The following is a 22762-nucleotide window of genomic DNA, read 5'->3' on the forward strand; positions in this document are numbered from 1 at the left end:
AAGAGATATCATATGGTATTTTTCTTTTCTTTGTTCAATAAGTAAGCTAGAATCCGTGGATAAAAAGGGGGGGGGCATAACCCAGTGTCCTAAAGACTCAAAGTCACATCAGGGTCCTAGAAGTAGTTTGGGGTTGGCCCTAAATATCAGAATTTTTTGCATTATGTGGCTGCCATAAGACTCGAAGCCACATCTTCGTGCTGGCAGCCACAGTTTTTACCATCACACCAAGGAAAAGCCCCTATTAGTAGACCGATCTTGTATGCATGTATATTTTACAATGGTACCTTTAGTTATACATGGTAAGATCGTAGTTCTTATATAATTACAAGATCTGTTTTATTCCACCCATCATAATGTACTCTCCTTTTCTTTTCTTTTCTTTTCTTTTCTTTTCTTTTTTTTTTTTTTGGGGGGGGGGGGGGGAACATTTCCTTTAAAGTTTAAAGGAAAATTTTATAGGACTTTCATTCGACCAGCTATGATGTATGGTGCAGGATGTTGGGCAGTTAAAAAGTGTCTTGTAAATAAACTATGTGTAGAAGAGATGAGGATGACGAGATGGATGTGTGGGAAAACTAGGAAGTATAAAGTAAAATGATCATATTAGAGCTGGGTTGGGACTTGGGAGTAGCTCTGATTCATGATAAGCTTAGAGAGAGTTGGGTGAGGTGGCATGGCCATGTTCAACGGAGGCCCTGGGATGCCCCAGTACGGAGGAATAATTTGATTCAGATTGAGGGAACAAAAGAGCCAGGAGCAGGCCTAAAATAATAACCATAGGAGAAATGGTGAGGAAAGACATGCTTAGCTTAGGCCTTGTATCATGTATGATTTTGAACAGAGCCTGATTGGAGAGCAAGGATCCATGTGGCCCACCCCATTTAGTTGGGATAACGCTATGTTGTTGTCGTTGCTGTTGCTTTTGGGGAGTGGTGTGTTAGTAACAACTAACAATGCACCGATCTGATGAGAAAGCAACTAGGAATACCCTAAACACCCGAATCCCCTAATGCATCTATGTGCTTTTCAGCTTTTATCCACTATAACTGACAACTTGGTACAACATCTGGGTTCTTGGGAGTTGGGACCTCAAATTGATATGAAGAGGTCCAACCATTCATTATGGATGAACTGATTTTTCCACACAAAAATTTAATGTTTTTGAAACAACTTGATAAATAAATATGACCAATGAATATAGTAAACTGTGGGGGCCTCATGGGAGAATTCAAGAGAATGTAATCAGGTATTTTCCCTCCTATATGTTATGCTATATGTGTAGAATCTATAATTATGTTCAAAATTGTGAAATAGAGCATCAAACCAGGTTCTAAAAACATATTATTTTGAGAGGTGCTCTTATGCTTGTAATTACTCCAACAGATCTTTTTTTTTTTGGAATTGGGAGCTTTTATATATAATTTACTTTTTTTGAGGAGGGGGGGGTGGGGGAATAGGGAGGGGGGAAGGTACCAGCCAGGAGACTCGAACTCGAGACCTCCTGGTGAGCATGTAATGATTCCAACAGATCTCATTATGCTTAAAATATCATTTCCATATCCGTATTTATGCTTAAAATAATAATTACAAAACTTTACACTGAAATTCCAAGAGAAAGGCATGATTTATTTCCATAAAATTCTACCAGGTCTTGCATTATTTTGGTGACTTCGATTCCACTAAGACCGAAGTGAAGCTACAATCAAACTTCTATTCAAAAAAGGTTACATCTTAGGACATTATCAAGGAGAAAAAGAATCACACCATTCTTTTCTTTCTATTTTCCAACCCTTGTGAAGTTCAAGGGAGTAAAATATTCATCATACAAGATTGGAATTTCTATTGTATGAAATTTTTTTTTCTGTTGATCAAACAATATGTAATTGTATGATTTTAAATAAGTTGCATTCCATATTATGACATAGAAGGATTTTTTTTAATGCTCTCTTGATATAGTCAATGCCTTCCATGCGGACTTCCCTTTGATCTACACATCAGTATATCACTGTTACTCATACAACCCCCCCCCCAACCCCCCCATCCCAAAAACAAAAACAAAAAAGATAAGTCACCCAATCTATTCATGGTCTGAATTGTGAAGTAGCAATAGCTAGTTAGCTTGTTAACCTTTACAATAACATGATGCACAATAGAACTGTGATTTAATGCTTAAGCAGGGAAGGAGAGGGATGTCTTCACTGTTTGGTGTTTTCATTAAGTATAATACATATCCTAAATTTATGGTTATGAAGTTAAGGAATCACCGAATCACTCAACCTGAAAATACATCAGAGCCACGGATTGTTCCTTTTTCAAGAGTGTCCTTTGAACCCCCGTCTGTAGTATACCTGAATTAATCAAACACCAAAATAAAGTCAACCAAAGTAAAACATAACAAACAACCAAACCAGAGGTTTTTATGAATTTATTATCAACATTTATGATTTTGACCAACAACTGCTTAGCTCAGTTGGTGAGCCGTGGTGCGCTTCATGCCCATGCTCACCAAGAGGTCTCGAGTTCGAGTCTCTTGGCTGGTATCTTATCCCCTCCCCGGTTCGATCCCCCCCCCCTTCTATCAAATATATATGTAAAGCTCCCAATTACCAAAAAACATTTATGATTTTGAGAAATGAATTCCTCACAATGAATTATAGACAACACACACACACACACACACAAAAAAAAACAAAAAAAAAAAAAACTGACTGTGGATACATAAACCATGAGTCCTATATATATATATATATATACATATGGGAAAAAGAAGTCTACTTGGTTGCATGGGTAGTGTATATTCCACGCAGCCAACCACTTAATCTTTGGATTGGAATCATGTAATAATGACCATTGATTTCACTTAGGTAATAAAAATTACTTCCTACAATTAAATAAGATTTTTATTATTTAATTCTTACTGATGTTGTAGGTTACCGGTTTGCCCATTTAAGGTTTTCAAAAAAAAAAATCTTAACATTTAAGTCAAGATTCTATGTCTTACGTTTCTTGCTTCTTTTGAGGATTTTTTTGCAAGATTCTCTCCCATGTCTCTCTCTATCTCATACCTATCTGCCTGGCTCTTTTGATTGAAGTTTTATATATCTTTTGTCCACTCTTGCACATATGCTTGTGAGGGATAGATTTGGTCTCTCTCTCATACTTTTTGCGGGATAGATTCGTAACGGTATCGGTGGAGACCAACACCGACTCTGGTTAATCCGTATTGGTCGATCGGTACAGAAAACGGTAAAAAAATGATATAAAATAAAAAATCAAATTTTTGAAGGAAAAAAAAAAGGGTAAACCTAATTAATCCGGATTGATATCTGATCGATATCTACTGAGACCAATACCAATTTCTGGCCGATCCTGTATCGGTGGATCGATACAAACAAGGGTAAAAATGTAAAAAAAAATTGAAGAAAACAAGGGTAAACCTAATCGAACAGACCGACACGGATTGGTATCTACTAAGACTAATACTGATTCGTAACGGTATCGGTTGATTCCTGGCCGATCCCGTGTTGGTGGATCAGTACGGACAAGGGTAAAAACGTTAAAAAACAAAAAAACAAAAATTGCAGAAAACAAGGGGTAAACATGGTTGGTATCTGATCAGTATCGGCTGAGACCGATACCGATTTCTAGCCGATCCCGTATCGGTGGATCGGTACAGACATGGGTAAAATCAAAACAAAAAAAAAACCAATACTTTTCTAAAGAAACCAGGAGTAAGCCTAACCGAACAGACCGATATGGATTGGTATCTATTGCGACCGATACCGATATGGATATGGATCGATATCTACTGCGACCGATACCGATCTCCTGTTGGTGGATAGGTATGGACAATGGTGTAAATGTAAAAAAAAATCCAAGTTTTTAAAGAAAAAATGGGTAAAACTAACCGACGCAGACTGGTTTGGATCAGTTACGTACCCCTGTTTTCTTCATTAAATTTTTTTTTTTTACATTTGTACCCTTGTTCGTGCTGATCCATCGATACAGAATCAACCAGAAATTAGGTATCGGTCTCTACCAATATTGATACAAATCAGTATCGGTTTCAGGCGATACAGATCTAGATCGGTCTCAGCCTACACCGATACGAATTGGGATCGGTCTCAGCCGATACCAATCTAGATCGATTTGTATCGGTTTGGTTTACCCCTGTTTTCTTCAAAAAATTAGAGCTTTTTTTTTTAATATTTTTACCCTTGTCCATACTGATCCACCAATACAGGATTGGCTAGGAATTAGTATCGGTCTCAGCCAATACCGATCCATATCGATCCCGATCAGTTAGGTTTACCCTATTTTCTTCAAAAAAAAAAAAAAACTAGATTATTTTAACATTTCTACTCTTGCATGTACAGATCCAACGATACGGGATCGGCTAGGAATCGGTATCGATCCCCATCTCTATTGATACCGATCTAGAACGGTATGTATCAGTCTACATCGATTAGGTTACCCTATTTTCTTCACAAAAAAAAAACATTTTTTACCCTTGTCCATACTGACCCACTGATACTGGATCGGCCAGGAATCGGTATCGGATGAGACCGATACCGATCCAAATCGATCTGTATCGGTTAGGTTTACCCTTTTTTGTTCAAAAATTAGATTTTTCTTTTGCTTTACCCTTGTCCATACCAATACATCGATACGGGATCGGCTAGGAATCGGTATCGGTCTCAACAGATACCGATCCGTGTCAGTCCTGATCAATTAGGTTTACCCCTGTTTTCTTTTTAAAAAAAATAGATCTTTTTTTTACATTTTTACCCTTGTCCGTACTGAGCGAGATTGGCCAAGAATCGATATCGGTCTCAGCAAATACCGATCCGTATCGATCCTGATCATTTAGGTTTACCCCTGTTTTCTTCAAAAAAAGCTAGATTATTTTTGTTAAGAATGTCTATTAGAATTAGTAGTCTGGGGGTGTTTTGGTCTGATTTATGTCTTAGTTATATTTCTAGTTTATTTTCTGTACTAAGGGCAGTTTGGGTATTTGCCCTTGTAACTTGGTTAAGGCATTATAAATAATACTGCCTCTCCTCACGATTCAATTAATTAGAATCGTGAGGGAGGTTCCCTTGCTCTCCCAATCGATCTCTCTTCTTCATCTTCTTCTTCTCTTCTCCCTCTCCATCTTCTCCCCTCTTCTTCTCTACTGATTACACTTACAGGTCTGCATTGTTTCATGGTATCAGAGCAGCAATTCTAATCCACGATGTTCCCCTCTCCTGCGGTTCTGAAGGATTCCCTTTGTTCTCTCTTATCGTGGTCCACAGCAACCATATGCTGCCTTATATTTCCTGAACCCTAGTCGTATTGATGATGAAGGACTAGGGTTCCCTGCTATGCTGAAGTTTGACTGCTTGCAAAATTTGATGGTTGAAGTGCTCTCTACCCCCATCTAAGATCAATTTTCCAAAAACCCTGTCAAAATCGATACTGTCTCTCCTGGGAGTTTATTTTCTCTTCATTGGCTGCTGGGCTAGGGTTTTATTCCCTGCTGTTTGGTGATTGTTTGGCCATAAATTGGTCTCCTTTTTTGACTGCTGTTCTTAGGGTTATCGGATTCTCTGTTTTTTTTTTTTTTGCCCTATTTTGGGTTTTTTGGCTGAAATCGATTTGGCTTGGCTTGTTCTATTTGTTGGCTGCATCTGTCCAAGCTTCAAGATATTATCTATTTGGTTATCATGGCTGATTCTAAGCCTCCTACAAATAACTTTAATGTTCAGATTACTACCATCAAGTTGAATGGTGCTTCGCACTATCTTCTTTGGTCTCAAGCTTTTGAGGTATATGTTACTGCTCGCCGGAAGATGTCTTACCTTACTATGACTCCTCCAGCCTCTACTGCTGATAACTATGAAGATTGGAAGGCTGAGAATGCAACCCTCCTTTGCTGCCTTTGGAATAGCATGGAGCCCTCCATCAAACGTTATGTTTCATAAAACTGCCAAGGGTGTTTGGGAAGAACTCAAGGAGAGCTATTCTCAAGACAGTAACCTCTCACGGATTTATGATTTATAAGAAAAGTTTTTCTCCTTCAAGCAAGAAGGAAAATCGCTTGGCGAATACTACAGCTCTTTGAAGGGCATGTGGGAGGAACTCAATGTGTACCAGCCTATATCTACTGATGCTGCTGTCATTAAGGCTCAACGTTCTGAATTCCTTGTTGCTAAGTTCCTCTTTGGGTTAGATTCCAATCTTCAATCAGTGAAAAGCCAATTATTGACTGGTGAGAAGATCCCGTCTATGAATGGAGCTTACTGTCGCATACAAAGGGTTGTTTCTCCTTCCACGGTTAAATCTGATGCACCTCCTGTCTCTAAGGATAATTCTGCCCTTTTTACTTCTACTGGAGGGCGTAGTCATGGTGGTGGTACCTCTTCTCAAGGTGGCCGTGGTTCTGGAGCTGATCGTGGCCGTGGGGCTGGTTCTGGTGGTCGAGAGGCTGGTTCGAACCCTGCTGGTTCATCTTCTAGTGATAGTGGTTCTCGATGGTGTTCTCATTGTGGTTGTCCTAACCACACTGTTGAAAAATGCTGGCTGAAACATGGCAAACCACAATGGGCTCGAGAGCAGTTTGCCAATGCCGCAGTTTTTGATGGAGCGGCTGATTCTGTGCATCCTTCTAATACTAATCATGGGTCTCCTACTGATGGTGGTAGTACTTCTAGTAATCTGGTTTCTCAACTGTTACAACGAGTTCAACAACTGGAGGCATCATCTTCAACTCCTACAGCTACTCTTGCCCACACAGGTACTACTGCATGTTTCGCCTCTTCATCCTCTCCGTGGGTCATTGACTCCGGTGCATCTTCTCATATGACTGGTAAGCCTAATTTATTTTCCTCTTTTACTCAATCTACTACTCCATCTCGAATTTCCATTGCCGATGGATCCTCTATTCCTCTTACTGGTCATGGGGATATACCTTTATCCTCTAATCTTTCCTTGACTAATGTTCTTCATGTACCTAGGCTGCCTTTTAATCTTTTGTATGTTAGTCAGTTAACTAAGTCTTTAAATTGCTCTACAACCTTTCATTCCTCTCATTGTGTTTTCCAGGATCTCGCAACGAAGACGACGATTGGTGGCGGGCATGAGAAGGGTGGTCTCTATTATTTTGATTTGGCAATTTCTCCTACAGCGGCTGTTGCTACTTCTTCTGGTGTTTCTCCATTACATTGGCACTATCGGCTAGGACATCCTTCCTCATCCAAGCTGCGGCATCTGGTTCCTAGCTGCAAATCTGTCTCCCGTATTGAGTGTGAAGCTTGTGAGCTTGGCAAGCATCATCGAACTGTTTTTCCTTTGAGTCCAGAGTCTAGGAGTACTTCTTTATTTTAGTTAGTCCATTCTGATATTTGGGGTTCATGTAGGGTTAAGAGTCGATTAGGTTTGCGTTATTTTGTCAGTTATATTGATGATCATTCTCGGATGACATGGTTGTACCTCTTGAAGGATAGATCTGAGTTTGTTTCTGTTTTCAAACAATTTTATAATGAAATTCATATTCAATTTGGTATTCATTTGAAAATTTTACGTACTGATAATGCCTTGGAAATAGTTCAACATGAGATTTTTTCCTTTTGTTCTGACAATGGCATTCTTCATCAAACTAGTTGCACTTATACACCACAACAAAATGGTGTGGCGGAGCGCAAAAACCGCCATTTGTTAGACATTACTAGATCATTGAGGTTTCATATGAATGTTCCTAAACTCTATTGGGCTAATGCAGCGTTGACTGCTTTCTTCTTGATTAATCGTATGCCTTCCTCGGTTCTTAATGATCAAATTCCCTTTAATGTTGTTTTTTCGGAGCGGGTTGTTTTCTCTCTTCCTCCTTGTGTTTTTGGTTGCCAATGTTTTGTTCATATACTTCGCCCTGGCCTTGATAAATTGTCTCCTAGGGATGTCAAGTGTCTGTTTCTTGGTTATTCTCGTACCCATAAGGGGTATCGGTGTTTTGATCCTGTTTCTCACCAACAATTTGTTTCTGCTGATGTGACTTTCTTCGAAAATACTCCTTATTTTCCTGGTTCTCTCAGTGATGTTGATCTTACTGTTGATACTGGTGTTGTTGGTCAGGTTGATACTGCTGTTCCTCCTCTCCCGTTAGTTGCCAATCCTTTGCAGGTCACCGCCGTACCCAACAACAGCCGCCACCAAATATTGATGCTGCCCCTCTCCCGCCACCAGCTGAGTTCTTGCCTGCGGATCCCCCTTTAGATGCTAATGACCGTCCTATTACTTTGCGCAAAGGTACTCGCACTTGCACTCAAAATAGTTCCCTTTACCCGTTGGTAAATTATGTTTCTGTTGCTCATCTCCCAACTTCTTATCGTGCTTTTGCTACTACATTACACTCTACCTTTGTTCCCACTTCTTATACACTTGCCTTGTCTCACCCGGGGTGGAAACATGCTATGGATGTGGAGATGGATGCCTTGATCTCTCGTAAAACTTGGTCATTAGTGGATCTACCACCTGGTAAAGATCTTGTTAAGTGTCGTTGGGTGTATACAGTTAAGTACAATCCAGATGGGACTGTGGAACGGCTCAAGGTCCGTTTGGTTGCGAAAGGGTTTACACAGACCTATGGGGTCGACTATTTTGAGACCTTCTCCTGTTGCGCGTTTGAATTCTATTCGTATCATACTTTCCTTGGCAGTCAATCTTGATTGGCCTCTATTTCAGATGGATGTGAAGAACGCCTTCTTATATGGTGATCTCCAGGAGGAGGTATATATGGAGCAACATCCTGGGTATGTTGCTCAGGGGGAGGATAGTGTCCGGGTTTGTCGCCTTCACAAGGCAATTTATGGACTGAAACAGTCTCCTCGTGCATGGTTTGACAAATTCAGCAGTGTTGTGGCTGGTTATGGGTTTTCTCAGTGCTATTCTGATCACTCTATCTTTGTTAGATGGCAGGGGTTTAACATGGTCATTTTTGCAGTCTATGTCGATGACATTATTGTTACTGGTAATGATGCTTCTGGAATTGCACAGGTGAAGACTTATTTACATGATAATTTCCAGATCAAGGACTTAGGTAGCCTCAGGTACTTTCTTGGCATTGAGGTTGTTCGCTGCTCTCAAGGTCTTAGCCTGTCCCAGAGGAAGTATGTCCTTGCTTTACTTGATGAGACAGGAATGTTAGGTTGTAAACCTATAGATACACCTACGGATCCCCACGTCAAGTTTGGTGCTTCTGATGACAAAGAGTTTGGTGACATACATCAGTATCAATGTCTGGTCAGTAAACTTATATATCTCACAGTTACTCGTCCTGATATCTCCTTTGCTGTAGGGGTTGTTAGTCAGTTCATGTAGAACCCTAAGCAAATACATTGGGATGCTGCTTGTCGCATTCTACGATACCTCAAAAGTGCTCCTGGTAAGGGGTTAGTGTATTGTCGCCATGGTCATACCAACGTGGTTGGGTTCTTTGACGCGGATTGGGCTGGCTCTGATGGCAATAGAAGATCAACCACAAGTTATTGTACCTTCTTTGGAGGAAATTTGGTTACTTGGAAGAGCAAGAAACAGACGACTGTAGCTCGTTCCAATGCTGAGGCTGAATACAGAGCCATGGCTCATACTGCTGCAGAGTTGATGTGGATTCGTTCGTTCCTTATTGAGCTTGGTTATTCCAGTGATCAGCCCATGGAGATGTACTGTGATAACCAAGCTACTATTTACATTGCCAACAACCCTGTTTTTCATGAACAGACCAAACACATTGAAGTTGATTGTCATTTTGTTCGAGATGTTGTTCAGAAGAAGCTCATTGTCACTCCTTTTGTTTGTTCATAGTTTCAGCTTGGAGATATGTTTACGAAGGCCTTGTTTCGACCTCAGTTCTTGGATGGTTGTTCCAAGCTAGTTCTTGGTAATGTCTACGCTCCAGCTTGAGGGGGAGTGTTAAGAATGTCGATTAGAATTAGTAGTTTGGGGGTGTTTTGGTCTGATTTATGTCTTAGTTATATTTCTAGTTTATTTTCTGTACTAAGGGCAGTTAGGGTATTTACCCTTGTAACTTGGTTAAGGCATTATAAATAATACTGTCTCTCCTCACGATTCAATTAATTAGAATCGTGAGGGAGGTTCCCTTGCTCTCCCAATCGATCTCTCTTCTTCATCTTCTTCTTCTCTTCTCCCTCTCCATCTTCTCCCCTCTTCTTCTCTACTGATTACACTTACAGGTCTGCATTGTTTCAATTTTAACATTTTTACCCTTGCATGTACAGATCCAACGATATGGGATCAGCTAGGAATCGGTATCGATCTCCATCTCCACCAATACTGATCCGGAACGGTATGTATCGGTCTACATCAGTTAGGTTACCCTATTTTCTTTTTCCAAAAAAAAGCTCTTTTTTTTTTAACATTTTACCGTTTTCCGTACTAACCTACTGATACAGAATCGGCCAGGATTCGGTATCAATCTCAGTCGATACCGATCTGAACCGATCTGTATTGGTTAGGTTTGCCCTTTTCTTATTCAAAAATTAGATTTCTTTTCATATCTTTACCCTTGTCTGTACCAATCCACTGATACGGGATCGGCCAGGAATCGGTATCAGTCTCAACAGATACCGATCCATATCGGTACAAATCGGTTAGGTTTACCCTCGTTTTCATTAAAAAAAATAAATTTTGATTTTTTTTTACATTTTTACCCTTGTCCATACCGATCCATCAATACGGGATCAACTAGGAATCGGTATTGACTAAGACCGATACCGATACGAATCAGTATCGGTCTCATTCAATACCGATCCGGATCGGTCTGTATCAGTCCAGATCGGTTAGGTTTACCCATGTTTCATACAAAAAAATATATATATATATATATAATTTATTTTTACATTTTTTTAGCCTTGTCCGTACCCATCCACCAACACGGGATCGGCCAGGAATCGGTATGGATTTCGACCGATACCAATACGAATCAGTATCGGTTTCAGTAGATACCAATCCATGTTGGTCTGTTCGGTTAGGTTTACCCCTATTTTCTTCAAAAAATTAGAGTTTTGCTTTTTTCACATTTTACCCTTGTTTTTATCGATCCACCGATACAGGATCGGTCAGGAATCGCCGATCAGATACCAATCCAGATCGGTTATGTTTAGCCCTGTTTTTTTTTGTTTTTTTTTTTTGTTCAAAAAATAGATTTTTTTTAACATTGTTTATTTTTGTCCGTACCGATCCACCAATACGGATCAACCAGAATCAGTGTTGGTCTCCACCGATATCATTACGAATCTATCCCACAAAAAGTATGAGAGAGACCAAATCTATCCCACAAAAGCATATGTGCAGGAGTAGACAGAAAATATATAAAACTTCAATTAAAAGAGCCAGGCGGATAGGTATGAGAGACAGACATGGGAGAGAATCTTGCAAAAAAATCCTCAAAAGAAGCAAGAAACGTAAGACAGAGAATCTTGACTTAAATGTTTAAGAATTTTTTTTGGAAAACCTTAAATGGGAAAACCGTAACCTGCAACATCAGTAACAATTAAATAATAAAAATCTTATTTAATTATAGGAAGTAATTTTTATTACCTAAGTGAAATCAATGGTCATTATTACATGAATCCAATCCAAAGGTTAAGAGGTTGGTTGCGTGGAATATACACTACCCACTCAACCAAGTAGACTTCTTTCTCCCTATATATATATATATATATATATATATATATATATATCAATGCATGAGACAACAAATATACATGTGAATTAAAAGGTAGACTGGACAGGCCTCCCACCTAACTTGGCTGGACAGCACACACAGTTGTACCACCGGGAAGGATGATAGGGCAATTACGACTGTTGGACGTCTGGATGGCCATGTGTCAAATTTCAGGCTCAAATTCAATCACATACCCACCCTTATATGTCCATGCAGCCTTTCAGTAATCCCAGATTTCTGAATGCTTAGTTTTGCCATTTGGCAAACTCCATTTGTGACGAAACTTGACACAAAAACAGGGGGCCTTGGGTTCTAATTGTCCACCAACCTTTAGCCTCATTTAACATACCGCGTGGCACAATTAGGTGTGCTGCCCCACTAAGCTAGGTGGGTGACCCATCCAGCCAACCTTTGTCAGTGAATTGTAGTTCAAAAACATGTAATATCTACTGCATGTATATATTTGCAGTTTTGTTGCAAAAAGATAAGTCAAAGTGACTATAAGAAGGATTATGTGACCCAGGAATTCAAATATGCTTCAAACAGAGAAAGGACAAAAGCTTAAGAGAGAGAGAGGACAAAGAAGGAGAAACGTTTGTAATTTCATGTGACAGTTGTTGAATTAATGTTGTCCCCATATTATTAGTCCATGAAAATACATACATTAGAATATGCAATAAATTTTCCTTCAAAGATCAATAGAAAAGGTGTGGAGAAAGAATCCTTACAAGATTATGTCATCTCCAAGGTGTGTCCTAGCCAAAGTAACGAGATGGTGAAGATAGCTTTTCTCATCTCCATACGAACCATATTCATTTTCAATCTGGCAAAGTAATCCTTACTTAATGATAGAAGTAAAAGAAAAACACAGACGCAACATTTCTGTAGACAACAATACAAGTAGATTTTAAATTGTTCAAAGTTCAACATTCAGGTCAACAAGATGAATTCCAAGTGAGAGATGCCTCCAAAACGACCAAACAAGACTTTACTCTAGGCGTTCTTCCTGCAGGAATTGGATTTAGGCCTCTACCCATAGTTCTCTAACCTTAAGATTTGGTGAGGTGAGGTTCTGTGAAGGTGAAAGCCTTCGTATGGATGGTGGCCGCATAATTCATCATAACCTTGACAGAGGCCTTCTTTATCTTCTTAGACTATGAAATGGTCGTTTCCTTCTCAATATGATAGCAAAGTGCAATAGGAAGGTTCTTTTCTTTTTTTTCTTTTTCAAATGAGTATGCGTGACAGGAAGTATTGAGTATCTCTTCTTAAAGGTTCAAGAAATATATGAAGGTAATCTCTTTCCAGCTCTCCCTTCCAGATTATTATATGCCCTTATCTTGGAGGATAACTAACTGACTTTGGAAATATATTATTTTATCACTTCTGGGGTATGAAATATTCTTTGAAGCATACTCACCATAAATATTTTTCAGGAGCTTTGGAAGGAATCAAATAAATTATCTCATTTAAGAAAATCAAATTTAAGTAAGAGCTTCCAGAATCTATCAAGGTGTCGGACGAGCATTCTTATCTTGAAGAAACTATACGTCTTCCTAGATATTTTGCTTATATGAATAAGACCTAACAATGAAAACCAGAATTTTGTCAAAGATCCAACCCAAGCAAGTTCTGTACCTTAAACCAAAATAGACCAAGATAAACTGCACTGGATTTTCTATTGCTACCCAGCCTAACAAGTCCAGGAGAGGTTCTTACAGATAACAAGAAGTAGGTTTAGACTTTAGAGTATTGTATGCACAATTGGTTTATTTAAATGAATTAAAAATACATGTACTCATGGTAGGTACCAGGAATTTATGTCTTTCTTTTGGAACCTTTTCAATTTAAGGTGAACACTCTCAAAGTAATGTTGTGGGCAGCAGCAGCTTGGGCACTGGGGCTTTTTGAAGATCTTTAAGTTTCGCATTAAGATCATGGAAACAAATCTCGGTCGATCGAAACTTGAAGTTTAGACCGAGATGCCTCGGTTTCGCAGGAGTCCGAGACGAGATGTCCAAGGAGTTTAAAATATACCAGGTTTCGACCAGTTTCGACAATATTTCGGAAATTTCGATAGTTTCGACCAAAAAATACCAAGTTTCGACCAATTTCAACCAACCCAGTTTCAGTAGTTTAGACCAGTTTCGATAGTTTCGACCAGTTTTGACCAGCCTATCACATGACGAGTTTTACCCAAAAAATACCAGGTTTTTCGCCAGTTTCGACCAAATTTTGGTTTCTGCTGGTCAAAACCTAGGTCGGCACCTAAATTTTTATCTTTGATTAAGATTCCAAGTGGAGCTCTTCTCTACGCCAATGTAGTATTTGTTTGACCGAAGCAGAGTACTTTCCCTTTTGCAAGGAATGAAAGATCTTTAGTTTTCCTTCCGGAGCTTTTGGCCAATGTGATTTTGGGCACATTGTTGAAGGTTAACAGTCTTAGAGATTCACATCTATTATAGCACCTGTCTTGCATCATTATTGAGGTCCAAATACAGTCTTCTCTCATTCTTACAATGACTAAAACTAGAAAACTCTCTTACATGAACTGTACCTAAAGCCCTTTCTGCATACAGGGATTAATTCTGTACATGCATATTATTTTTCTTACCAATAAATCACCAGTAATTAAAAGAAAGGCAAACCAAGGACTAAAAAATCCACCTACCTGGACCATAACAATAGGACCTCCATTATTGTAAAGAAGCGGAGCTATTTTAGGAAGTAGAACACTCCACCACTTATCCACCTGTGACAAATCACAACAAATAAGTCCAGTCCATCAGAATGTGCCTCAACTCAACAAGGACGAACAAGAAAAAGACCAATTTAATGACCATAATCATGTTTACAAAATAAAACATGATTACAGTCAAAGACTTTAAAAACTTAAAAATTTAAAATCTTCTCTTGCAGAAGCATGGTCAGTGCCTTGCAAACATGTCTCTTACAGAGCAACCTGACGCCCCATGCAGGTGAGGACCACCTCCAATATCCGACTAGCATATTTCTACCTCTATACCCCTTTATCAGTCCTTCACCATATTTGGAAGGAGCATCCTGGGACCCTAGAAAACGAGAAAGCCATTGGTGAAGGATGTTAAGAAGTCCAAGGATAAGGGTAAAAGACACTCCATGTCCCAAAGCTTGTATTGTTTGATTGTTGACTAGACATCTCCGTAAGAAATCACATCTTGAGCCTTCAACTTCTTCAAGCTACTAGCCTTTCAAACTATATAGATTACATAATACATATTATTGGCTATAACTCCAAAATAAGTAAATCCTGTCACAGGCCGATAGCTTGAAATTTTTTCTATTAATTTTTAGATTCACCTCAGTTTCATGAGAGCTTGAGTTCACTGAATTTGCAACCAAGGGCATATTTGACTAAGCTTCTGGGGCTTCTACCTTTTGGGCTTTGAGAAGAAAGTTCTGAGGTTAAGGCAGATCCAACAAAATAATTTCTTTTTGAATATTTACCACCTAAAGTAGGAGAAACCCTGACACTTAGGGGAGGAGCCGTGGTTCTCGGGCTTCTCAGGCTTCTGCAGCAAAGATTTCAAAAGAAATAATTTTCCGGCCGTACATTTTTTAACCTGAGAAGCTGGCTTCTGGAAGCCCATAAGCAAAAGCCGCAGAAGCTTAGCCAAACACGCACCAAGTCTCATCACAACTATTTGAATTCAGCTACATGAATCCTGTTTTGACATTTATCTAAAGACAAAGGATTTTAAACTCAAAAGTACTCTTTTGCTTCCTAACCGCTTCAACGCCAAGCCATCTTTGGCATTCTCCTTGTCCTTTCGCAATCATATCCCCTAAGTTAACAATTGCATGGTTTGGAAAGAGAGGAAAGCAAGGATATTTGCGAATAAGGTTGCTAGAATCATGGCATTGCACAACAAGGTTTGTGGTGATCTGCAGGAGTAGTTTTCAGTGGGGCCAGACTTCAGGGATGTGATTTTTCGAACCTCAAACAAGATTTGATTTAACTCATTAGAGGATGAAAGTCTAGAGCTTGAGTTTCTCAGTTTCTGTGTTCTCTCATCCAACCCCCCTCCCAGGTCTTTTATTTTATTTCCCTCTTCTTGCTTGCACTCTGAGGTTGGGTACCTTGCCCATTCTTTTTTGCTTCTTGATTGATTAACAAAGCTCTGGCTTCTCAAGAATTTTTTTTTTTGGGGGGGGGGGGGAGAGAAATAAAAATTTGTATTAGTCCAAACCATCTGAATGACCTTCCTCAACTCAGACAAGCAACTGAAAGCAAGAGTATGACTAAGGTTGATCTGTAAAACTAACCAAACTCAAATCTTATACCAAGAAAATATTAAGCCCAAAATACCAAAAGAAAATCTAAAATCCAACTCAGACAGCCCATGTGTGATAGAGGCAAAAAGAAGGCTAATTGAGGATAGCAGTTGGCTCTTCTAGGAGACTTATTCTTTTCTTCGTTTATTTAATATTTTCTTTTTTGTGTCTTCGTGTTTAGCATTCCTTTTTCACCTACGAGTCCTAATTTGAACTCTTGAGTTTCTATTTTCATGGTTGAACAAGGAAGCAGAAAGGGTTTCCTTGTAACCCAAGTGTAAGAAATTGTTGCAAGTTGGGGTACAAAGGAATTTTGGTATTAGAGTTAAGATCCTGATGTAGATCCTAGCTCTGATACCATGTTGAGAATGGAAAAAACGGCTTGTGTACATTATGTCCACAGACCACTTTATTTATGTTAGATGTATGAACTGGAGGGCAAAAGTGGTATAAAACCACTCTCGGAATTAGCGTCAGCTTGCTGGCGCTAATACCAAGAGTGGCTTCCCCTCCCTTCTTTTCGTTCCTGTTTTACCCCTGTAAAGCAGCTCTTATATAATGATATTTTTCTGGTCTCTCTCTTAGATTAGAGAGCCAGACTTTCTCCCTCATTCTCTCTCTTTTCTTCTTCTTCTTTCTTTCTTTCGTTCCTTCCTTTCTTCTACTTTTCTTTTATTTACAATTTATAATAGATGGAAGAATGTTCCAGAATAGGAACAAGTACAAGAATACCCCTAAGGGAATAATAATAGACAAAATAAACAAAAATACCAGAATACCCTTGTACCCCAACTTACAACAGAAATAAATGTACAAGCATGCTAGAGGCACAAATTATTGAATGAAGCCTGCAAGCTCTTTTCTTCAAACTGTATTGTTTTATGGTTGAAGTTTTAGATCGACTCCTGTCAACATTCGGTGGATCCCTCAAATGTAATTTTTCTTCTTTAATCTTCTTAAAGTTCCACTCCTGTTAGTTCTGAATTTCAGTCACAGCAGGTTAGAAATTCTCCTGTCTCTCAGTTTCAATACCCTGTTTTCAGTGCTGATGTTATAGTGAAGATATATTTGAACTGTCTCTGGTACCTCAATATTTGCATCACCCCATTACATCAATTCTGAGTTTTCTAATTTCTACTGTCTTATTATTCTCCAGTTATATGTTCTATTACATCCTTTTGGGTAAATGACACTCAGGATACCTAATGTTTTGACAATTTGTAACTTAGATCCCCGACATTTCATATATTCTATTTGGGATACCAAAACCAGATTAAAATTAAATGATTACTCAATTTTTTTTCTATTTCCAATTTTACCCTTGTGAATACTTTTTTTTTTAAATATAAAAACCTAACAGACCCACATCACCGTCGTCTCTTTTTCTTCCTGCAACGCCTCTGACCCCTACCCCCTGCTACAACCCAACCCAATCCCACCCACCCCTAAACCGTTCTGCAACCCAACCTACCACCACACCCTACCCTCCCCGTCTCCCCCCTCCCTCTGTTCCTTCCCCGACTGCCCACCCCTGCTTCACCGCCACTCCACCCACCCCCTGTTGTGATCTTGCTGCGACCCCAAACCCCCAGTCCCGATTCCATCTGGTCAATCTACCTCTGCAACCATGCCCCGTGACGCCAGCCCTGCTGTTACTCTACATCATCCTTGTAATCACCTCGACCCTGTCCTACCAAAGAATCTTCAAGTTTTGCAGTGGCTGATGTTGGCAATGGGCGAATCAAAGATGTTTTTCTTGATTTATACAGGTTGGCAGTCCATAAAGATCAAAAGTTTGTGGATTATACTTTTGAGCAATTGGGATTTTGGGATTTGGGAGGTGGTGCCTAAGTTGATGGAGAATTTAGATATGCACAAAGACAGCAAATGCCATAGTATTTGGTGATTTGGAATTACATGTGAGTTTCTCAGCCGTTATAACGTGGAGTATTTCTAGTGCTCATAAACTGATAACTCACCTCCCAAGTCCAAGTTCTTCCATGGCAAGTAGACCCTCAGAAATGTCGATAATATAGGATTAATCATCTTCTACTACTACTCTTAACTTTCAGTATAGTGTTTGCATAGATACTGGTTGAGCTTGGAACGATAGGACCTCTTGTCTGAGCTTAGGTTCCACCAGAAGAAAGGTCCACATGTTAGCTTAAACGCTTTACAGGTTTCGAAGAATATTAGTGAAGACTAACTATGGTAAGAAATCAATCCTATGGGATCGGATGCTGGAGTCGGGGGGTGGGGTGCTTGGGGGTCGCAGCAAGACTAAGATTGCAGCAGGGGGTGCGGGCCGGTGGGGTTGCAGGAAGAAGAAGAGGAGGGATGGTTGTGTGGGTCCCGTAAGGTTTCTATATTAAAAATGTATTCACAAGGGTAAAATTGGGTATTTGGTTAATTATAATCTGGTTTAGGTATCCCAAACACAATATATGAAATGTTAGGTACCTAAGTTACAATTTGTCAAAACCTTAGGTAACTTAGGTGTCATTTACCCCCATCCTTTTATGTTATCAGAAGATCTTAGCAGAATACAATCTGGTCCAGCCACACCACTCTAGAAGATTCAGAAATCAATCTCGCTGTAACCACAGGAATGCACTGTCCCACGGGACATTCCAGGCTTAATGGACTCTTCCTCTTTATATTGTACAATTTCTCCTTCAAAACACTGAATTTCTTTCTGCTATTTTCTGGGATTTTCTAATAAATTCTACTTCTTTTTGAGATTCTTTAAATCAGTTTCTAGTTGCTTCAAGTCCGTTTGCCTAATCTCAACCTAATTCTGTCCTAGTTCTAGAGGAGATCAAAACCCCAAATTCTAGTGTTAGGGTTCGGTTCACCATACTTGCCAATTGTGGGACATTTTCAACTTCCTGTCATGTTTTGACAAGCTAAAGGGATAACTGGAAGCCATTGGAACCAATGTTGCCCCACAGGATCCCTCTTGGAAAAAGACTCCTGGAATCCTGCATCAGATTCACAAGTCCAATAGAAATTCTCTACACTGCATGTAAATTATTCCAAGCTTCATATATATCAAAGCAATTATGGCAGAAAAATACCAATTGGAGGAAAGCAGGATCTGATGATCTCAGTCTGAGAGCAGGTTCTACAGCAAGTAACCAAGCAGGAAAACCTCCCAAATCCCATTCTGCAACCAAAAAATCAAAGTGTTTTATGAGATCTATCAAACCAATAAAAATGAAAGGTTAGTTAAAGTGATATCAACTAGAACCTATACATCATACACTTGACCATGTCATTAGATCCACACAGTGGGATGTTCCAAGAAGTATGTTGGAGAGAAAACAGACTAAAATATGTAGTTCTGAATAATAAAGGTATTGCAAGCACATTATTTAATAATGAGAAAACTTTCCCTTCTCTGCTTGCAAAATAGAAAATTTTCAGCAGGGGAAAGATAAAAAGAACAAAAATGCGGGTAAACCCAAACCCCCCCCCCCCCCTTCTAGTTCCCAGAACAGACTACTGTCACCCTGGCACAGAACTGATTACTTTGAAAATTTTATCTGCATCTTGAAATAGTAACAAAAAATCTGTAAAGCTTCTACAAGAAAAATGCTGTTACTTTCATTAAGCTTTTGCATATTCTAAACATTCGTGAATGGGACAGCAAATCTCACCTCCACATATATAAGGCCCAGGACGAAGCATAACAAGGAACCCTAACTCCTGACAAAGCTTGAGAAAGGATTCTATGTCGGCAAGACCCTCAAATATCCATTCTCCAGGTCTTGGTTCATGCAGATTCCAAGGTACATAAGTTTGGATGGTATTCAAGCCCAATGCCTTTGCTCGCAAAAGTCGATCTTTCCAGTACTGCATGCTTAAAAGAAATATTTTCCAATATACTTCACCGAAGCAGAATGAAAGCATTTAATGGAACGCCAATGAATCTAAGACGCTAGCATTTAGTTCAACAAAACAAACTCAACCACAATAACCAATGACCAAGGTGCCAATAAGATTACCATACTACATTTTTTGCATCACCAAACAAGCACTCATAGGCTAGTTACACTTTCGGTAGCAAATTGACCAACCATCAGTTCATTACTGGATCAACATATATACACCAAAACCAGACAGAGTAGAGTCTCAAATCTTAGTAATATAATTCCAAGATCTTACAATTCTAAATCCACATAGTGAATAATATTGAAACAGTATCTGACTTAGGGGTTAACTTAGGCAAGCATTGTGTGTTAATTTGAAGGAACCACACTGAATGGAGCATGAGGGGATTGGCCGATAAGGAAACCTGATCTCCCAGGGTTAACCTAGGCAAGCACTGTGTGTTAATTTGAAGGAACCACTCTGAATGACTTAACAAATATAATGGAGCATGAGGGGATTGGCCGATAAGGAACCCTGATCTCCCACTTAGATCAAATTTTAGATTGCTAGTAACAAGAATAGATACAAGGTTGGCAGTTTGTAAAAGAAACTGCATGTATGCTTTTCTTCCTTTTTATTTTAATTACTATCACTGCATGCTTAAGGTAATGGTACCAAGGAACACAAACTAGAAAAATTTAAATATATATATTCTTAAGCTCCTGATGAATGGGTCAGGGAGAGAAAAATGGCCATCTTGCAGGGTGGAAGCTTATGCACATGCGAGAAAGATGGAGGTTTGAAAATTACTAGATATGTGGAAGTTTACCCACTTGGCCGGGTGTATCAGAAGATGCATTATTCTTTTCTCTTTTTTTTTATGTATGGAATCGAATGTGAATTAAGAACGGGACAAAACTACATGATGTGGGGGAAACAATGTCCTCAATTGTCTCCCAAAATAATTCAACAAGGAGACAAAATCAAATATTGTTCAGGAATTGAGTGTTATAGATCAAGCTACAGCGAGAGAGAGGGTCCACTGCTTGATTACCTTCTCCATGCTGATGGGAGATGAAGGATCTGCCATTCCTTTCTGAGAACAATAACTGAATGCTAATAATTTGGATGGACAACTAGTGATAGACTAAGTCAGCGTGTGACCTAGTCATATGTAACAACCATTTGAAACCATTTGAAATTATTTGAATTTCCTGATATCTCTCCAATTGTAAACTAACCAGTCCTTATCTACTTGTTACAGTCCACTCTTGTACTTCATCTATAAATACAACTACTGCTCACCGAAGAGGTAAGCTTCAATTCAAAACCTTAGTGTATCCTTTCAACTAGCATAGCATGATCCACTTTTATAAAGAATGTATCACATGTTTCTAATGGTTGCAATTTGTTAATCTGACCCAAGATCCCTTATAGTCATCACTCTTTTAATGTAAGGATTCAGCGAGGTTTGGAAATTAGATGGACCTTTGTTTATCCCCCCCCCCCCCAAATCGGCAGAAAGGCTTGCCTTGTTTGAAAATGTCTCAACTGCTGTTGTTTCCATTTTATGCCATAGGTCCCTCCAAATCTGAGAATTTATAAGGGACACACAGTAAGTCAATAACTTAAAATTCCTGTCCTTAGTGAAAATCTTAGAAACGCATACCATTCTCCAAAAGGTGATAACAGCATGGTCCCTTGATATCCTCAAAACCCATGTTAGAGTTTTTGTTCTTCCTTGCTTTCTAGTTTAGAACATTTACAAAACACTTGCTCCATTCACGATCAAAGTTTTGAGAGGACCCGGCCTACCATAAAACAAACACCTACTACTTTGTAAAAATAAAGCACACAGTAACTTAACGCAACTAATAATTAAACTAGATAACTGGATTGGCTTCACCCAATTACCCATAGTTTAGGCCCATAAAAGTGGCCTATTACATTGAAAACCCATGGGATCAAAGGCCCAACAATGTACACAACCCAACCTAGACTTATTCCTAATAAAAGAAGCCCAGTTTGGTGATAAATCTGCATCACAAATCCTATTTCGTCATTCCACACTATTCAAAACAACAATGGCAGTTAACTCATAAGCATTGATATCCTTACCCCCACCATGTCACCTATTGGCGCAATTCCTAAGTTCCCTCGTGCATGGTTCGAGAACTCGCGAGATCTCGGTTTTTTGAAAAATCAAGTCGAGTTACCATACGATTTTAAAAATTACACTATCTCGGTCGAGTTCTCGGGAAACTTGAGATCTCGGGTTGACCCAGAACTCGACCCATCTACCTCTTTAAAACTTACCTAACTCGACATATCTCGGTCGAGTTCTGTCCACAGGTCATTTTCTTCCCCATTTGAAGCTCCTTCATTTTACATGTGGATTTCAAGTTCTGAACTTCGGGAGAGTTGAATCAGCTGCACATTTGAAGAATTCAGCTACACTTCTTCAAGTGGCATACTATGTGCAAAACTACAGCAACACTATGACATGGGAATTCTATGTGGATCGTGTTGAGACTGAATACATTAACATATCACATTTTATGTAACATTTGTTTAAAGATTGATGTATTGTACACTTTAACATTTCTAATGCTTATTTAAGTTATTCTAAGAACATTAATTGAATGTTTTGATTGCTTCCTATTACTAAATTATGTGTAGAGTAGGGTTTTAGTACATCATCGCCTACCAACCTATGGTCCGAAGTGAAACTCATATTTGGACTTTGTTTTTGCAAAATCTGATAGTGTCATTGTGTTTAAATGTCCTAAAATAGACTGAATACCAAGTTTCAGACCCAACTAGGTCTAAAACCCACCGAGTTGAGGCTTC

The 22762-nt window shown here is 39.1% G+C and overlaps 1 protein-coding gene across 2 annotated transcripts in view; it reads right to left on the reverse strand.

The window, feature by feature from the left end:
- LOC122654446 (beta-galactosidase 17) overlaps positions 1 to 22762 on the reverse strand; it is a 72292-nt gene that overhangs the window by 46876 nt on the left and 2654 nt on the right. For both annotated transcript variants that reach the window (XM_043848533.1, XM_043848532.1), the window contains exons 3-7: positions 19699 to 19894; positions 19117 to 19205; positions 14397 to 14477; positions 12454 to 12548; positions 2281 to 2351 (exon numbers count right to left, since the gene is read on the reverse strand). In XM_043848533.1, coding sequence (XP_043704468.1) covers positions 2281 to 2351; positions 12454 to 12548; positions 14397 to 14477; positions 19117 to 19205; positions 19699 to 19894 — 532 coding nt within the window. The remainder of the gene's footprint in view (positions 1 to 2280; positions 2352 to 12453; positions 12549 to 14396; positions 14478 to 19116; positions 19206 to 19698; positions 19895 to 22762) is intronic.

The sequence above is a fragment of the Telopea speciosissima genome, chromosome 3, assembly GCF_018873765.1.
Source record: "Telopea speciosissima isolate NSW1024214 ecotype Mountain lineage chromosome 3, Tspe_v1, whole genome shotgun sequence".
Taxonomy (NCBI): Eukaryota; Viridiplantae; Streptophyta; class Magnoliopsida; order Proteales; family Proteaceae; genus Telopea; species Telopea speciosissima.